The sequence below is a fragment of the Mauremys mutica genome, unplaced genomic scaffold (genome assembly GCF_020497125.1).
Source record: "Mauremys mutica isolate MM-2020 ecotype Southern unplaced genomic scaffold, ASM2049712v1 000298F_np12_obj, whole genome shotgun sequence".
Classification (NCBI taxonomy): Eukaryota; Metazoa; Chordata; order Testudines; family Geoemydidae; genus Mauremys; species Mauremys mutica.
The window spans coordinates 455,456-470,621 of NW_025422903.1; the positions used below are offsets into that span (position 1 = coordinate 455,456).

At 65.3% G+C, this 15,166-nt stretch overlaps 1 protein-coding gene across 5 annotated transcripts; it reads left to right on the forward strand.

Annotated features, from left to right (window-relative positions):
- Positions 1-1,640: 1,640 nt before the first annotated feature.
- On the forward strand, positions 1,641-13,219 carry PRICKLE3 (prickle planar cell polarity protein 3). 5 transcript variants are annotated; one of them, XM_045000378.1, is made up of 9 exons: positions 1,641-1,749; positions 5,084-5,169; positions 5,839-6,022; positions 6,430-6,543; positions 7,185-7,322; positions 8,670-8,738; positions 8,885-9,071; positions 10,159-10,575; positions 11,188-13,219. In XM_045000378.1, exons 1-9 carry the CDS (start codon positions 1,708-1,710, stop codon positions 11,847-11,849), a joined length of 1,899 nt encoding a protein of 632 aa, XP_044856313.1. In that variant the 5' UTR covers positions 1,641-1,707; the 3' UTR covers positions 11,850-13,219. The 5 variants fall into 5 exon arrangements, with proteins under 5 accessions (XP_044856313.1, XP_044856310.1, XP_044856314.1 ...); XM_045000375.1 differs by having other exon boundaries at positions 8,535-8,738; positions 11,188-13,218; XM_045000379.1 differs by lacking the exon at positions 1,641-1,749 and adding an exon at positions 1,975-2,084 and having other exon boundaries at positions 8,535-8,738; positions 11,188-13,217.
- Positions 13,220-15,166: the final 1,947 nt, after the last annotated feature.

Below are 15,166 nucleotides of genomic sequence, written 5' to 3' on the forward strand. Positions count from 1 at the left end.
GGGGAGGGAAGGGTCCATGTTGCAGCTCGGGGGGAGCGACAGGCCCCACAGAGACTGAGCCCCGGATGCCTGGGTTCTATATCCCAGCACCCCGGCCCTGCCCCCGGCCCCCAAAGTTGCCCTCATTGGGAGGAATAGGGCTGAGATCCAGCAAACTCATTTCAGACACACAGGCCAGGTCAGAACTAACCACCTCCCAGCCAGAAATACAAGGAGACCTGGCTCCCAGCCCCCCCCGCCTGTCCTAACCACTAGCCCCCACTGCCCTCCAGAGCCAGGGAGAGAACCCAGGAGTCCTGGCTCCTAGCCCCCCCCCCCCGCCCTAACCACGAGCCTCCACTCCCCTCCCAGTGCCAGGGAGAGAACTCAGGAGTCCTGGCTCCCAGCCCCCCCCTGCCCTAACCACTAGCCCCCACTCCCCTCCCAGTGCCAGGGAGAGAACTCAGGAGTCTGGCTCCCAGCCCCCCCCGCTCTAACCACTAGACCCCACTGCCCTCCAGAGCCAGGGAGAGAACCCAGGAGTCCTGGCTCCCAGGCCCCCCCTGCTCTAACCACTAGCCCCCACTCCCCTCCCAGTGCCAGGGAGAGAACCCAGGAGTCCTGGCTCCCAGCCCCCCCTGCTCTAACCACTAGACCCCACTCCCCTTCCAGAGCCGGGGAGAGAACCCAGGAGTCCCTGGGGTTTGTGGTGGGGGGCACTGGGCTTGCGGGGGGCTGTGGGTCGGAATGGGGGCGGGGGCAGAGCTATGGGGGTCCTGGGGGGCTGCAGGTGGCCAAGGGCACGTGTTACAGGACCCAGGTTACCCCCCAGCACCCGAGGGTCGGGGGGGGGGGGCCGCCGGGGACGGGACAAGCGATGGGGAGAGAGCAGGGGGAGGGAGGGCAGCCGCAGCGGACGGAGGGGGAGGGCGCTGGTTAGGGGGCGGTGCGGTGCGGGAGGGGCCCGAGGTGGGGCGTGAGGACGGGGGAGGAGCTTGGGGGGGGCCCAGGGGAGAGGGGGCGGAGTGAAGGACAGGGCGGGGGTGGGGAGGAGCCGTTGGAGGACCGGGGAGGAGCAGCGGGGGGGAAGGAGGAGGAGCAGCGAGGGGGCGGGGGGAGCTGCGGGGGGGAGGAGGAGGAGCACCCAGGGGGCGGGGGGAGCTGCGGGGGGGGAGGAGGAGGAGCAGCGAGGGGGCGGGGGAGCTGCGGGGGGGGAGGAGGAGCAGCGAGGGGGCGGGGGGAGCTGCGGGAGGGAGGAGGAGGAGCAGCGAGGGGGCGGGAGAGGAGCTGCGGGGGGGGAGGAGGAGCAGCGAGGGGGCGGGGGGAGCTGCGGGAGGGAGGAGGAGGAGCAGCGAGGGGGCGGGAGAGGAGCTGCGGGGGGGGAGGAGGAGCAGCGAGGGGGCGGGGGGAGCTGCGGGGGGGAAGGAGGAGGAGCAGCGAGCGGGCGGGGGGAGCTGCGGGGGGGGCGAAGGAGGAGGAACAGCAGCGGGGGGGGCGGGGGGGAGCTGCGGGGTGGGGAGGAGGAGGAGCAGCGGGGGGGCGGGGGGAGCTGCGGGGGGGGGCGAAGGAGGAGGAGGAGCAGCGGGGGGGGCGGGGGGAGCTGCGGGGGGGGAGGAGGAGCAGCGAGGGGGCGGGGGAGGAGGAGCTGCGGGGGGGGAGGAGGAGCAGCGAGGGGGCGGGGGAGGAGGAGCTGCGGGGGGGGCGCGGTGCCGGTGCCGTCACCAGACGATGTTCACCCGGGGGTCTCGGCGCCGAGGCTCCTCCCGCCCCGTGAGTGCTGGGGGGGGGGACCGGGCGGGGGGCCTCCGATCCCGGACACACGGGCTGGGCTGCGCCCCCCCCCTCGCACAGCGCGGGGAGGGGAGAACGGGGGGGCGCCGTGCTGGGGGGGGCTCGGGGGTGTCGCTGTGCCCTGGCAGTCAGGGCCGGGCGCTCGTGGGCGCCGTGGGGCAGGAGGTTGGGGGGGGTCACCGTCCCCTGGCAGTCAGGGCGGGCGCTGGGGGGCCCGTGGGGCAGGATCTCAGGGTCTGGGGGTAACAGGCCCCAATCCCCCGGCAGTCGGGACCAGGCCGGCACTGGGGAGCAGTTTGTTTTGCTGTTGACAGGTGGGGAGTTTTCTGGTTGACTCAGTTTCCCTTCCCTAGGGCAAACCAGCTGTGGCACCTGCCCTACATGGGGCAGGGCGACTCCTGGTTACGATTGCCCCACTTCTCACGCTGCTGCCCCTCGTCAGACCCCCATCTACCCCGGTATCCCGGCTCCATCACCCCCGGTCAGACCCAGGGGCCCATCTACCCCGGTATCCCGCCTCCATCACCCCGGTCAGACCCAGGGGCCCATCGACCCAGGGAACACGCCTCAAAACCCCCCCGTCAGACCCAGGGGCCCATCTACCCCGGTAGACCGCCGCCATCACCCCGGTCAGACCCAGGGGCCCATCTACCCCGGTATCCCGCCTCCATCACCCCCGGTCAGACCCAGGGGCCCATCTACCCCGGTATCCCGCCTCCATCACCCCCGGTCAGACCCAGGGGCCCATCTACCCCGGTATCCCGCCTCCATCACCCTGGTCAGACCCAGGGGCCTATCTACCCCGGTATCCCGCCTCCAACACCCCCGGTCAGACCCAGGGGCCCATCTACCCCGGTATCCCGCCTCCAACACCCCCGGTCAGACCCAGGGGCCCATCTACCCTGGTATCCCGCCTCCATCACCCCCGGTCAGACCCAGGGGCCCATTTACCCCGGTCTCCCGCCTCCATCACCCCCGGTCAGACCCAGGGGCCCATCTACCCCGGTATCCCGCCTCCATCACCCCCGGTCAGACCCAGGGGCCCATCTACCCCGGTATCCCGCCTCCAACACCCCCGGTCAGACCCAGGGGCCCATCTACCCCGGTATCCCGCCTCCATCACCCCGGTCAGACCCAGGGGCCCATCTACCCCGGTATCCCGCCTCCATCACCTCCGGTCAGACCTCCCAGGTGCTTTTAGCTCAATATCCCCTCCCAGTTCCCTCCAGGGGGACAGTTGAGTGGGGGTTATGGGGGGGTTATTAAATGTACCCCCCATGGGTGGGGTTACAGCCGGGGGTGTGGGAGGGAATAATCCAGGCTGCTTCACCCGACAGCACCACCTCCCCGATGTTGGGGGTGGGGATTGTCTCTCATCTGGGTCAGGATTAACTCGCTGGTGGTATTAAGGGGTCGGATTTAATGCGGCTTTGGGGTCAATCCCCTGGCGAGGGGCGTGGGGAGGGGGCTGTGGAGTGGGAAGGGGTCTCTGCGTGTAGGGGGAGGGGGCCATGTAGTTACGGCGGGGGGCTGTGGGGGAGGAAAGGGGGGCTGTGTATGTATGGAGGGGTTGAGGAGGGGGAGGGGCGGACGGGGAGCTGTGTCTGAGGGCAGGGGGACAGGATGGGTGGGGGAGATGGGGGGGTGTGGGGGGAGAGGGTTTCCTGAATGGGGGGTGGGGGGACAATGGGGATCTGTGTCTTGGGGGCCCTTGAGCTGGGAGGGGCAGTGGTTGGGGGCACTGTGCCGGGGAAAGGGGTCCTGAGTCAGAGGCCGTGGGACAGGAGGGGAGGTTGGGGGGCTGTGTATGGGGACCTGGAGTGGGGAGGGTTGGGGGGAGGGACGGTGAGGGGCTGGAGAAGGGGCACAGGGTCACTGTGGGGAGCGGGGCAGGAGCACAGGTTGTGGGGGGAGCGCCTGGCTGCTCCAGCCCCGGCCTCTCCCAGCAGGGGGTGCTGTGGGGAGTGAGGGGGGGGTTGCTGGGGTGTGAGTAGGGTCGGTGGGGGGCTCGGTCTCTCTCACCCCCCTCCCCGGCTCATGTCCCCCCGCCTGCCAGGCCAGAAGCTGCCCTGACCCACCCCACCTCCGGCATGAACCCCCCAAATTTGGTCTCCCCTTGATGTGTCCTTCCCCAAGGGGAAGGGGTGGGGCCCCCCAATTACACCCCCAGCCCCTCCCACTCTCTGCCCCCCTCCCTTGGCCACGGCCCAGCTCTCGGCGTGTGTCACGCTCCGCTGAGCCGCGCTGGGGCAGGTCCTGGCGTGCGGGGCGGCTCTCGCCTCCCACAATGCCCTGGGCCGGCCCGGTTGGCGTCTGAGCTCCCACAAGCCCCAGCGTGACCCAGGTGGCCCGGCACCGCGGCTCCCACGAGCCCCCTGCATGGCTGAGGTTGGTGGCTCTGCTCTCACAATGCCCTGGGGTGCCCTGGTTGGCGTCTGGGATCCCACAATGCCCTGGGGTGTCCGGGTTGGCGTCTGGGATCCCACAATGCCCTGGGGTGCCCGGGTTGGCGGGATTTGCACCCACAATGCCCAGGGGTGCCCTGGTTGGCGGGATTTGCACCCACAATGCCCTGGGGTGCCTGGGTTGGCGTCTGGGATCCCACAATGCCCTGGGGTGCCCGGGTTGGCGTCTGGGATCCCACAATGCCCTGGGGTGCCCGGGTTGGCGGGATTTGCACCCACAATGCCCAGGGGTGCCCTGGTTGGCGGGATTTGCACCCACAATGCCCTGGGGTGCCCTGGCTGGTGGGATTTGCACCCACAATGCCCTGGGGTGCCCTGGTTGGCGTCTGGGATCCCACAATGCCCAGGGGTGCCCGGGTTGGTGGGATTTGCACCCACAATGCCCTGGGGGGCCCTGGTTGGCATCTGGGATCCCACAATGCCCTGGGGTGCCCTGGTTGGCGGGATTTGCACCCACAATGCCCTGGGGTGCCCTGGTTGGTGGGATTTGCACCCACAATGCTCTGGGGCACCCTGGTTGGTGGGTTTTGCACCCACAATGCCCTGGGGTGCCCTGGTTGGGGTCTGGACTCCCACAATGCCCTGGGTGCAGGGGTTGTGGCTCCTGTCTCTGCCCCAGACCTGCCCCCCGGCTGGGTTTGGGGGTCTCCGGCCTCTGCCTTGGCAGCTCAGAGATGGGGCGCGTGGCCGTGGGGCTGGAGAGACACCCCTGCCCCCTCCAGAGCTGGCCATGGGACCCAGGAGTCCTGGTTCCCAGACCCCCCTCCCCCGCTCTAACCACCAGACCCCACAGTTTCAGGGTGGGGGGGCCGTGGTGGGTGGTGACGCTCTGTGTCTGCGCCCCGCAGCCGCCCGAAGATGCCGACCCCGACCGGGGGCAGCCGTGCCACGCGTGTGGGGACCAGTGTCCCGGCTTCCTGGTGCACGGATGGAGGTAGGGACCCTGCACTGGCCTGCTGGCCCCCCAGCACCCACCCTGCTGCCCCCCCTGGCACCCTGCCCATCCCATCCCGCTGCCCCCCCCCCCGGCTCCCACCCCGCTGGCACCTGGCACCCACCCCTCTGCCCATCTCACCCCCAGCCACCCTCGGCCCCCCGCCGCTCCCCAGCACCCTGCCCATCCCACCCTGCTTACCCCCGGCACCCTCCATGTTGCCCCCCCTCCCCGTGAAGCGGCCCCAGAGCAAAGTGCCCGGCCTGGTGCCCTGGGTGGGGGGGACGCAGACAAACTGGGCCCTGCTCCCAACGCTGTAGCGCTGTGGGGCCCAAGCCGTCGGGGTTAATGGGGCAGAAGGAGACTCTCTGCACCTGCTTGAATGGGGGGGAGGGGGAAGAGACCTCAGGGCCCCTCCCCCTCCAGAGACCTCCCCCTCCCAGTGACCCCCCTCCCCAAGAGACTCCTCCTCAACCCCCTCCCCCACCCATGCCCAGCCTACAGCCCCACTCCTGGTGTTCCTCTGCTTCAGTGTATTTATTGTAGGGTCTCTCGGGGGGGGGGAGGGGGGTGTATTTTTGTAGGGTCTCCCTGAGGGTGGGCAGTGCATTGTTGTGGGATCTCTCCCGGGGGGGCTGGTGTGTTATTGTAGGGTCTCCCCTCCCCCAGGAAGATCTGCCAGCACTGCAAGTGCCCTCGGGAGGAGCACGCGGTGCGGGCGGTGCCCGTCGACCTGGAGCGCATGATGTGCCGGCTCATCTCGGATTTCCAGCGCCACTCCATCTCCGACGACGACTCGGGCTGCGCCTCCGAGGACTACGCCTGGGTGCCCCCCGGCCTCAAGCCGGAGCAGGTGAGCCCCGCCCCCTGGAGGTCCCAGCGCCCCGCCCACCCTGGGGGAGCCCCACCCCCTGGGGGAGCCCCGCCCCTATAGCCAAAGCCCTGTCTCATGGGTCGGGATCCCAGAGCCCCACCCCTCTGGTCATAGCCCCGCCTCCTGGAGGGAGATGTCCCATAGCCCCACGGCCGCATAGGGGCCAGACATACCCTGGGGGGGGATTCTAGCCGTGCCCCATGTTGGGATGGAAGGCACGGCACCGCCCTTCTGGCTCCTCCCCCTGTGGCCTCCCAGCCCCGCCCATTTGGCTTCAGGCCCCTCCCATCGCAACCCCAGCCCTGTTCTGTGACTCCGCCCCTTGGGGTGGCCAGGCTACGCCCCCTGGGCCTGACACCCCCCCCCCGCCCTTCTCCCCCCGCCAGGTGTATCAGTTCTTCAGCTGCCTCCCTGAGGACAAGGTGCCCTATGTGAACAGTCCTGGGGAGCGGTACCGGATCCGCCAGCTCCTGCACCAGCTGCCCCCCCATGACAGCGAGGTGAGGGGCCAGCTCTGGGGGGCAGGTTGGGGGGCTGGGCAAGGGGGTGCCCTCCTCTGGGGGGCCGGTTCTGTGCTGCAGGAGGTGTCCCTAAATGAGATCCTGATCTCTTAAATATTCCCCTGGCATGTTTTCCCCAAGAGACCAGGAGCAAACCCTGGCGTCCGGGCCAAATCCCAGTTCAAGGGATTCCAGTCGGCCTCCCTCGGTCACTCTTCCCCCCCGAGACTGGTCTATGGTGTCTCTGTGCGGCTGTTCCCCAACTGCCTCGCCCCAGAGCTGTCTGCATCTCAGCGCTGGGCGAGCCGTCCCCATGCGGCATTATGTGCAGCGGTTCCCCAGTTGCTTCGACCCAGAGCTGGCTGCATCTCAGTACCGGGCGAGCCGTCCCCGTGCGGCGTTATGTGTGGCCGTTCCCCAGCTGCCCCACCCCAGAGGTGGCTGCATCTCAACACCGGGCGAGCCGTCCCCATGCGGCATTATGTGCAGCTGTTCCCCAGTTGCTTCGCCCCAAAGGTGGCTGCATCTCAACACTGGGCGAGCCATCCCCATGCAGCGTTATGTGTGGCTGTTTCCCAGCTGCCCCACCCCAGAGCTGGCTGCATTTTGGTGCTGGCTCAGTCTGTCTCTCTGTGTCCTAGGCTCAGTACTGCAGCCCTCTGGAGGAGGAAGAGAAGAAGGAGCTGAAGCTTTTCTCCCAGCAGCGGAAACGGGAGAATCTCGGGCGGGGGACGGTCCGGCTGTTCCCGGTCACCATTACTGGTGCCATCTGTGAGCAGGTACCCAGCACGGCCCCCGCCTGTGCCCCGTCTCGCCGCCCCCACCCACACTCCACTACCCCTACTGGGATTTTGGGAGCAAGAACCCACCCCTGTGGGCTGTGCAAAGCATTGTGGGAGCTGGGACGCCACCCTTGGCCAGGCAGGGAGTTGTGGGAGAGGAGTGGGGCCTAGTGGTTAGAGCAGGGGGGGCTGGTAGCCAGGACTCCTGGGTTCTCTGCCCAGCTCTGGGAGGGGAGTGGGGCCTAGTGGTTAGAGCGGGGGGGGCTGGGAGCCAGGACTCCTGGGTTCTCTCCCCGGCTCATGCACTGGCAGCTCTAATCCCATGCTGAGCACTCAGTCCTGGCCAGGCTGCCCAGACCCATCTGTCGGGTGTGGAGGGGCGGAGCCTGCACCCAAAGCCCCGCCCAGAGCTCGGGCTCCCCTCCCCCTGCCCATGGAGGCCCCTGAGAGCGAGCAACTGAACAGTGACACCTACAGGCCAGAGGGGGCATTGCAGCATCTGACAGTATCCTACCCCCCCCCGCACCCTGGGGCTGGATGGGAGCTGGCGCCCCCCGGAGGGGACAGGCCCCTGCCCCATTCCCAGCCCCCCTGAGCCAGCCAGTCCCTGCCCTGGGGCCGGATGGGAGCCGGTGCCCCACAGAGGGGACAGGCCCCTGCCCCATTCCCTGCCCCCCAGCCAGCCAGTCCCTGCCCTGGGGCCGGATGGGAGCTGGTGCCCCACAGAGGGGACAGGCCCCTGCCCCATTCCCTGCCCCCCTGAGCCAGCCAGTCCCTGCCATGGGGCTGGATGGGAGCTGGCGCCCCCCAGAGTGGCCAGGCCCCTGCCCCATTCCCTGCCCCCCAGCCAGCCAGTCCCTGCCCTGGGGCTGATGGGAGCCGGCGCCCCCCAGAGGGGCCAGGCCCCTGCCCCATTCCCCGCCCCCCTGAGCCAGCCAGTCCCTGCCCTGGGGCTGGATGGGAGCCGGTGCCCCCCAGTGGGGATAGGCCCCTGCCCCATTCCCTGCCCCCCTGAGCCAGCCAGTCCCTGCCCTGGGGCCGGATGGGAGCCGGTGCCCCCCAGAGGGGACAGGCCCTGCCCCATTCCCCGCCCCCCTGAGCCAGCCAGTCCCTGCCCTGGGGCCGGATGGGAGCCGGCGCCCCCTGGAGGGGCCAGGCCCGGTGCCTGGCTCCCCGTGACCCGTCTCTCCCTCTCTCTCTGCGGGGCAGTGCGGGAAGCAGATCCGTGGCGGGGACATCGCGGTCTTTGCCAGCCGGGCGGGGCACGGGGCCTGCTGGCACCCCCAGTGCTTCCAGTGCACCACCTGCCAGGAGCTGCTCGTGGATCTCATCTACTTCTACCAGGAGGGGAAGATCTACTGCGGGCGGCACCACGCCGAGCGCCTCAAGCCCCGCTGCCAGGCCTGTGACGAGGTGAGGGGCAGGGGGCCGGCTGGGGGGCCAATACAGGGGGGCTCCGGAGGTGGCAGGGGGCAGGAGTATGGTGGGGGGGAATCTGAGGGGGTCCCCCCCCACAGGGGGTCAGAAGGACGTGCCTCCATCTCCCCCCCTCCCCCCAGATCATCTTTGCCGACGAGTGCACGGAGGCCGAGGGTCGTCACTGGCACATGCGACATTTCTGCTGCTTCGAGTGCGAGGAGGCGCTGGGTGGCCAGCGTTACGTCATGCACCAGAGCCGCCCCTACTGCTGCCGCTGCTACCAGGCCCTCTACGCCGAGTACTGTGACGCCTGCGGGGAGCCCATCGGTACGGGGGACCCCGGCGTCCGGGCCGCAGGGGGAGCTGGGGTCTGGGGACCGTGGAGAGCGGGGGGACCCCGGCGTCCGGTGCTAACCTGATTATATAGGGCTGATTTATTGTAGGCTCGCAGAGACTGTCCCCAAATCAGGCTACACTGAGCTAAACGAGCGAGTAACGAAAGCGCCGAATCACGGAGCCCCAAAGACGTCGTCTGGCGCTTCGCTCTCTTACAGCGGCCTGGCACTATCCAGAATATCCGTGTCTGTGCCCAGCCGTCCATGCCCAGAGCGGACCTCCTCTCCCGGATAATTCTTAGGGGACGCTCACTCCACGGGCTGGCACGTTCTCACATAGTCCTACGTAGCTCGTTCTCGAAAGCGTTTCCTTTGGCCTGAGCCGTTACTTCCATGCCCTTGCGGTTACCGGTCCGTCCCAGAGTTTGGTTCCCCATTCAGAGTCACAAGGGGTAACCGATGGGCCGTTTATCTCTAGGCCCAAGATTACAGACACTGCGCTAACTCGCTGTAGCTAATCAGACAGGATACAGGCCTGCAGGTTTCTTGCGTTACGGCCGAGTAGGATGAGATAGTGGCTGCTGAAATGGAAAAACCGAAATCGTATAATTGATCAAACCGATTGAAAAAACCAAACAGATTATATAATATAGGAAGCTAGGAAAGTAACCCCATGGGCTACACCGGGCAGTGGGGGGAGCTGGCGTACAGGAATCGTGGAGAGCAGGGGGACCCCGGCATCCGGGAAACAGGGAGACCTGCTGTCTGGGGACCTGGAGAGCAGGGCAACCCTAGTGTCCAGGGGGACTTGGCATCCAGGGACCGTGGAGAGTGGGGAGACCTGGTATCTGGGGACAATGGAGAGTGAGGGACCCAGGGATCCGGGCAGCAGGAGGACCCAGGCAAGCAGGGACTCATGAAGCAGGAGAGCAGCTGCTTGGGGAGTGTGGGGGGGAGGTGTAGGGTGCACCCTGGTATCAGAATAGAACCCTGGAGTCCTGGCTCCTCTCCCCTCCCAGAGCCGGAATAGAACCCAGGAGTCCCGGGTGACATTGTGCCCCCATCTCTGCCCCCCGCAGGCATCAACCAGGGCCAGATGACGTACGAGGGCCAGCACTGGCACGCCACCGACGCCTGCTTCTGCTGCACCCGCTGCCGGCTGCCGCTGCTGGGCAAACCCTTCCTGCCCAAGGGGGGGCAGATCTTCTGCTCCCGGGGCTGCAGCCTGGGGGGGGACGAGGCCAGCGCCTCAGACTCCTGCGACTCGGCCCTCCACGGCCCCCGCCCCCAGGACGGGCGCCGGGCGCCCCCCCGCCACCCCCCCATCGCCCGCTCCATCTCCTTCGCTGTCCGCCCTGCCCCGGCCCGGGGCGTGGACCCCGGCGGGCGCCGCAGCTGGAGCGGGACCCCCGGAGCGGAGGAGGGGAGCGAGCCGGCCGGATGCACCTCGCGGGGCACCTCCACCTGCCCGGGACCCCTGGAGGAGGAGGAAGGAGGTGAGACTAAGGAGGGATCCCAGTGGGGTGTGGGATGCAGGCAACATGGGGTGTGCAGATGGGGGGGATCCCAGTGTGGGGGGGGTGCACAGATGGGGGGGATCCCAGTGTGGGGGGGTGCGCAAATGGGGTTGGGGATCACAGTGGGGGGGAGGTGGGCGGTGGGGGAGGCGGGTGGCGTGGGGGGTGCAGATGGGGAGGGATCCCAGTGGGGGGAAGGCGGGGGGTGCACAGATGGGGGGGGGAATCCCAGTGGAGAGGGAGGCGGGTGGCAGGGGGTGTGCAGATGGGGAGGGATCCCAGCAGGGGGGGGAGGCGGGCGGCCGGGGGTGCGCAGATGGGGGGGATCCCAGTGTGGGGGGGTGCGCAAATGGGGTGGGGGATCCCAGTGGGGGGGGAGGTGGGCGGTGGGGGGGGTGCACAGATGGGGGGGGAATCTCAGTGGGGGGGGAGGCAGGCGGCAGGGGGTGTGTAGATGGGGAGGGATCCCAGCAGGGGCGGGAGGCGGGCGGCGGGGGGTGCGCAGATGTGTGGGGGGGATCCTGGCGGGGGGGGAGGCAGGTGGCATGGCAGCTCCTGTCTCTAACACCCCACCCGTCTGTCCCCCCCCAGGTTCCGAGTCTTGCTTCCACCGCGGTGTCCCCCACCGACACTCCATGCCCGAGCTGGGCCTGGCCCCGGCCAAGGGGTCCGACTGGACCAGCAGCTCCGCCTCCAAGCTCTCGGTCTCCCCCCGGCTCAGCCAGGGCCCCTCCCTGGAGGGTGGGGGGGCGGCAGCGGGGGAGGGGGGCTTCCCCCGGGGTGCTGCCCCCCGGGTGAGCTTTCGGGAGCCCCTGGTGGCGGGCGAGCCGGGGGGGCCCCGCAGCGCCCAGCTGCATCGGCGCCGGCCCCGCGCCCGGCCCTGCTCCTCCTCCGACAACGCCCTGCACCTGGCGGGGGAGGGGGAGCCCGACGGGGGGCTCCCTCCGGAGGAGCAGGGCCGGGGGGGGCGGCGCTTGGTCTATTCGGCCTCGGAGGGGGCCTTCCCCCCCAGCCACCGGCACCGCTACCTCCGGGGCCGCGGTGGCCCCTGGCACGACTCCTCCTCCTCCTCTTCCTCCTCGGACTCGGAGGAGGAAGGCTACTTCCTTGGGGAGCCCATCCCCCTGCCTCCCCACCTGCGGGGCGGGGCCGGCCCCCCTCCGGCCACTGAGGCGGGACCCCCCCGGCAGGGAGGGGGCAAAGGGCGCCAGCGGCTGCGGGGGGCTCGGGACAGGAGCTGCGTGGTGGCCTGAGTCAACCTTTGAACTTTGACCCTCCTGCTGGCAACGACCTCTCCAGTGTGACCTGTCCACGGCGGCCTCTGACCAGCACTTATGACCTTTGAACTCTGACCCCCCCCGTTGGCAACCTTTGACCTCTGCTTTCAGCCTTTGGTCACACCTTTTGAGCTTTGACCTCTCCCGTGTGGCCTCTGACCTTTGCTTGTGACCTTTAGACTTTGACCTCTCCGCTGTGAGTTCTGACCTTTAGTGGTCACCTTCCATGAAGGACCTTTGAACTTTGACCTTTTCTGGTGTCACCCCTGACCTTTCACCTGGGACTCTCAGTGATTGGCTTCTGCATTGGAACCTCTGACCTTTGATCTGTGACCTTTCCAGATCTGTGACCTTTTGTCTGGAATCCTTAGCCATTGACCTCTGTGGTGACCTCTGACGTTTGCTGTGAATGCTCGGTAGTTGATCTTTCCACTATGACCTTAACCCATCACGTTTCACTGGGACCTTTGGACTTTGACCTTTCCACTGTGACCTATGACCTTGTTAACCTGGGACTTTGCACTGTGATCTTTCAACTTTAACCTCTGGCCAAGGATCCTGGGGCAATGACCTCTCAACAACGACCTTGCCCCTTGTCTTTGCCCTGGGGCTGTGGATGGTTGGACCTCGGCCTTGTGATTTTTGACCTCTCCTCAGGGACCTATGAGCACTGACCTGCCCGTTGTGACCTTTGAACCCTACTCAGGATCTTTGCATTGGTGACCTTTGAACCCTGGTTGGCACCTTTCCACTGTGGCTGGTTAGATTTGGTGGCGACCTTTGACCTGCTGGTGGTGAGCTTTCCCTTGTGGCCTTTGACCTTTCCACTGTGCCCCTTGACCTTTGGCTTGGAACTTTGACCTCTAACCCCTGAAAATGCCTTCCCACCCTGACCTTTGCCTTTTGGATGGGACCTTTGCACTGTGACTTTGGGGCCCTTGACCTGTTGACTTTTGTGCTTTGACCTTTCATCCCTCTCACATGATTTTTGGGGGATCATCGTTGACCTGTGACTTGTCCATTGTGACCTTTGAACTTTGACCTGGGAGGGGGCTAGCAGGATTTTGGCTGTTTTTTTTGGTGTGTTCCCGCATTTGGATCAGGTTTTTTGATTGTTTAATAGTGGAACATTTGAGGGGTTCAGTTCCCACCCTCCAGACCTTCTTGGGGGCTGCACTGGGAGGAAGGGGGGGGTTGCAGAGAATGGGGGTACAGTTATGTATGGGGGTACACCCTGTACTGGCCCCAGTACAGAATTGGGGTCCTCACTGTGTCTGGAATTTAACCTTGCAATTTGTTTTTCTATTAAAGGGTTAATTTAAAGAAAAAGAAGCAACCTTTTTAATAAAAGAGTCTTTTAAAACCTGGATCAGAGTCTGAGCTGTCCCCTTGTGGCGTTATATGCCACTGTTCCCAGGTGCCCCGCCCCAGAGGTGGCTGCATCTCGGCACCGGGTGAGCAATGGAGGTTATTCCTTTTCCTGGCAGTAGAGGGTGCCAGTGTCATTGTAATGTGATAATTTATAAGGCCGGACGTGACCTGTGTTTTAACAAATATCAGGGGGTAGCCGTGTTAGTCTGTATCCACAAAAACAACAGGGAGTCCGGTGGCACCTTAAAGACTAACGGATTTATTTGGCATAAGCTTTCGTGGGTAAAAACCCCACTTCTTCAGATGCCTGGAGAATTACAGATGCAGGCATTGTGCGGACTGACACGTGAAGAGAAGGGAGTCACCTCACAAGTGGAGAACCAGCACTGACAGGGCCAATTCGATCAGGGTGGATGTGGGCCACTCCCAATAACTGATGAGGATTTGTCAATTCCAGGAGAGGAAAAGCTGCTTCTGTAATGAGCCAGCCACTCCCAGTCCCCATTCAAACCCAGTTTTTTTGTTGCAGGATGGCTACTTTTTAAATCTGTTACTGAATGTCCAGGGAGATTGAAGTGTTCTCCTGCCGGCTTTTGTGTGTTACCATTCCTGATGTCCGATTTGTGTCCATTTATTCTCTTACGTAGAGACTGTCCGGTTTGGCCAGTGTACATGGTGGAGGGGCATTGCTGGCACGTGATGGCATATATCACATTAGTAGACGTGCGGGTGAATGAGTCCCTGATGGTGTGGCTGATGTGGTTGGCTCCTCTGATGGTGTCGCTAGAGTAGCTATGGGGACAGAGAAGGCCACGGGGTTTGTTACAGGGTTTGGTGTTTCTGTGGTGTGGTGTGTAGTTGCTGGTGAGTATTTGCCTCAGGCTGGGGAGCTGTCTGTAAGCAAGGACTGGCCTGTCTCCCCCGGTCTGTCAGAGGGAGGGATCATTTTCCAGGCTGGGTTGTAGATCGTTGATGATGCGCTGGAGAGGTTTTAGCTGGGGGCTGTACGTGATGGCCAGTGGCGTTCTGTTATTTTCCTTGTTGGGCCTGTCCTGCAGTAGGTGACTTCTGGGTACCCGTCTCGCTCTGTCAATCTGTTTTCTTACTTCATCAGGTGGCTACTGTAGTTTTAAGAACACATGATAGAGATCGTGTAGGTGTTTGTCTCTGTCTGAGGGATTGGAGCAAATTCCATTGTATCTTGGGGCTTGGCTGTAGACAATGGATCGTGTGATGATAATATAATATATGGAGATACACCAATCTCCTAGAGCTAGAAGGGACCCTGAAGGATCATCGAGTCCAGCCCCTGCCTTCACTAGCAGGACCAGTTTTTGCCCCAGATCCCTAAGTGGCCCCCTCAAGGATTGAACTGACAACCCTGGGTTTAGCAGGCCAATGCTCCAACCATTGAGCTCTCCCTCCCCCCGCTGTGTCCTGGCTGGAAGCTGGAGGCATGTAGGTAAGTGTAGCGGTCGGTAGGTTTCCGGTATAGGGTGGCGTGTATGGGACCATCGCTGATTTCCACTGTAGTGTCCAGGAAGTGGATCTCTTGTGTGGGCCATTCCAGGCTGAGGTGGAAATGGTGGAAATCCAGGTGGAGTTTTTCCAGGGCCCCCGTCCCGTGGTGCAGATGAGGAAGATGTCGTCAGTGTAGCGCAAGTGGAGCAGGGGCGCTAGGGGACGAGAGCTGAGGGAGCGTTGGCAAACTGGGGGGCCGTGCGGGTACCCGTAGCAGTGCCGCTGGCTTGGAGGTTGTGTTTTAACAGACCCTGGGGAGCGGGGGAAACAGGCTGGCTGGGCCCATGGGTCTCATCTGGGGTGGATGGGCCCTCTGACCCCCCCCCCAGTTCAGAACCCCCTTTTCCTCTCCCCCTCCCCCCAACATCACTGGGACCAAACAAAACCATTGATCAGTATTT

Excerpts from the sequence above, each read along its gene's own strand:
- PRICKLE3 (XM_045000375.1), top strand. The coding sequence starts at position 1,708 with ATGTTCACCCGGGGGTCTCGGCGCCGAGGCTCCTCCCGCCCC. Across the intron at positions 6,023-6,429 it reads CCGGCCTCAAGCCGGAGCAG|GTGTATCAGTTCTTCAGCTG; the intron begins GTGAGCCCCGCC and ends TCCCCCCGCCAG. Across the intron at positions 7,323-8,534 it reads CTGGTGCCATCTGTGAGCAG|TGCGGGAAGCAGATCCGTGG; the intron begins GTACCCAGCACG and ends TCTGCGGGGCAG.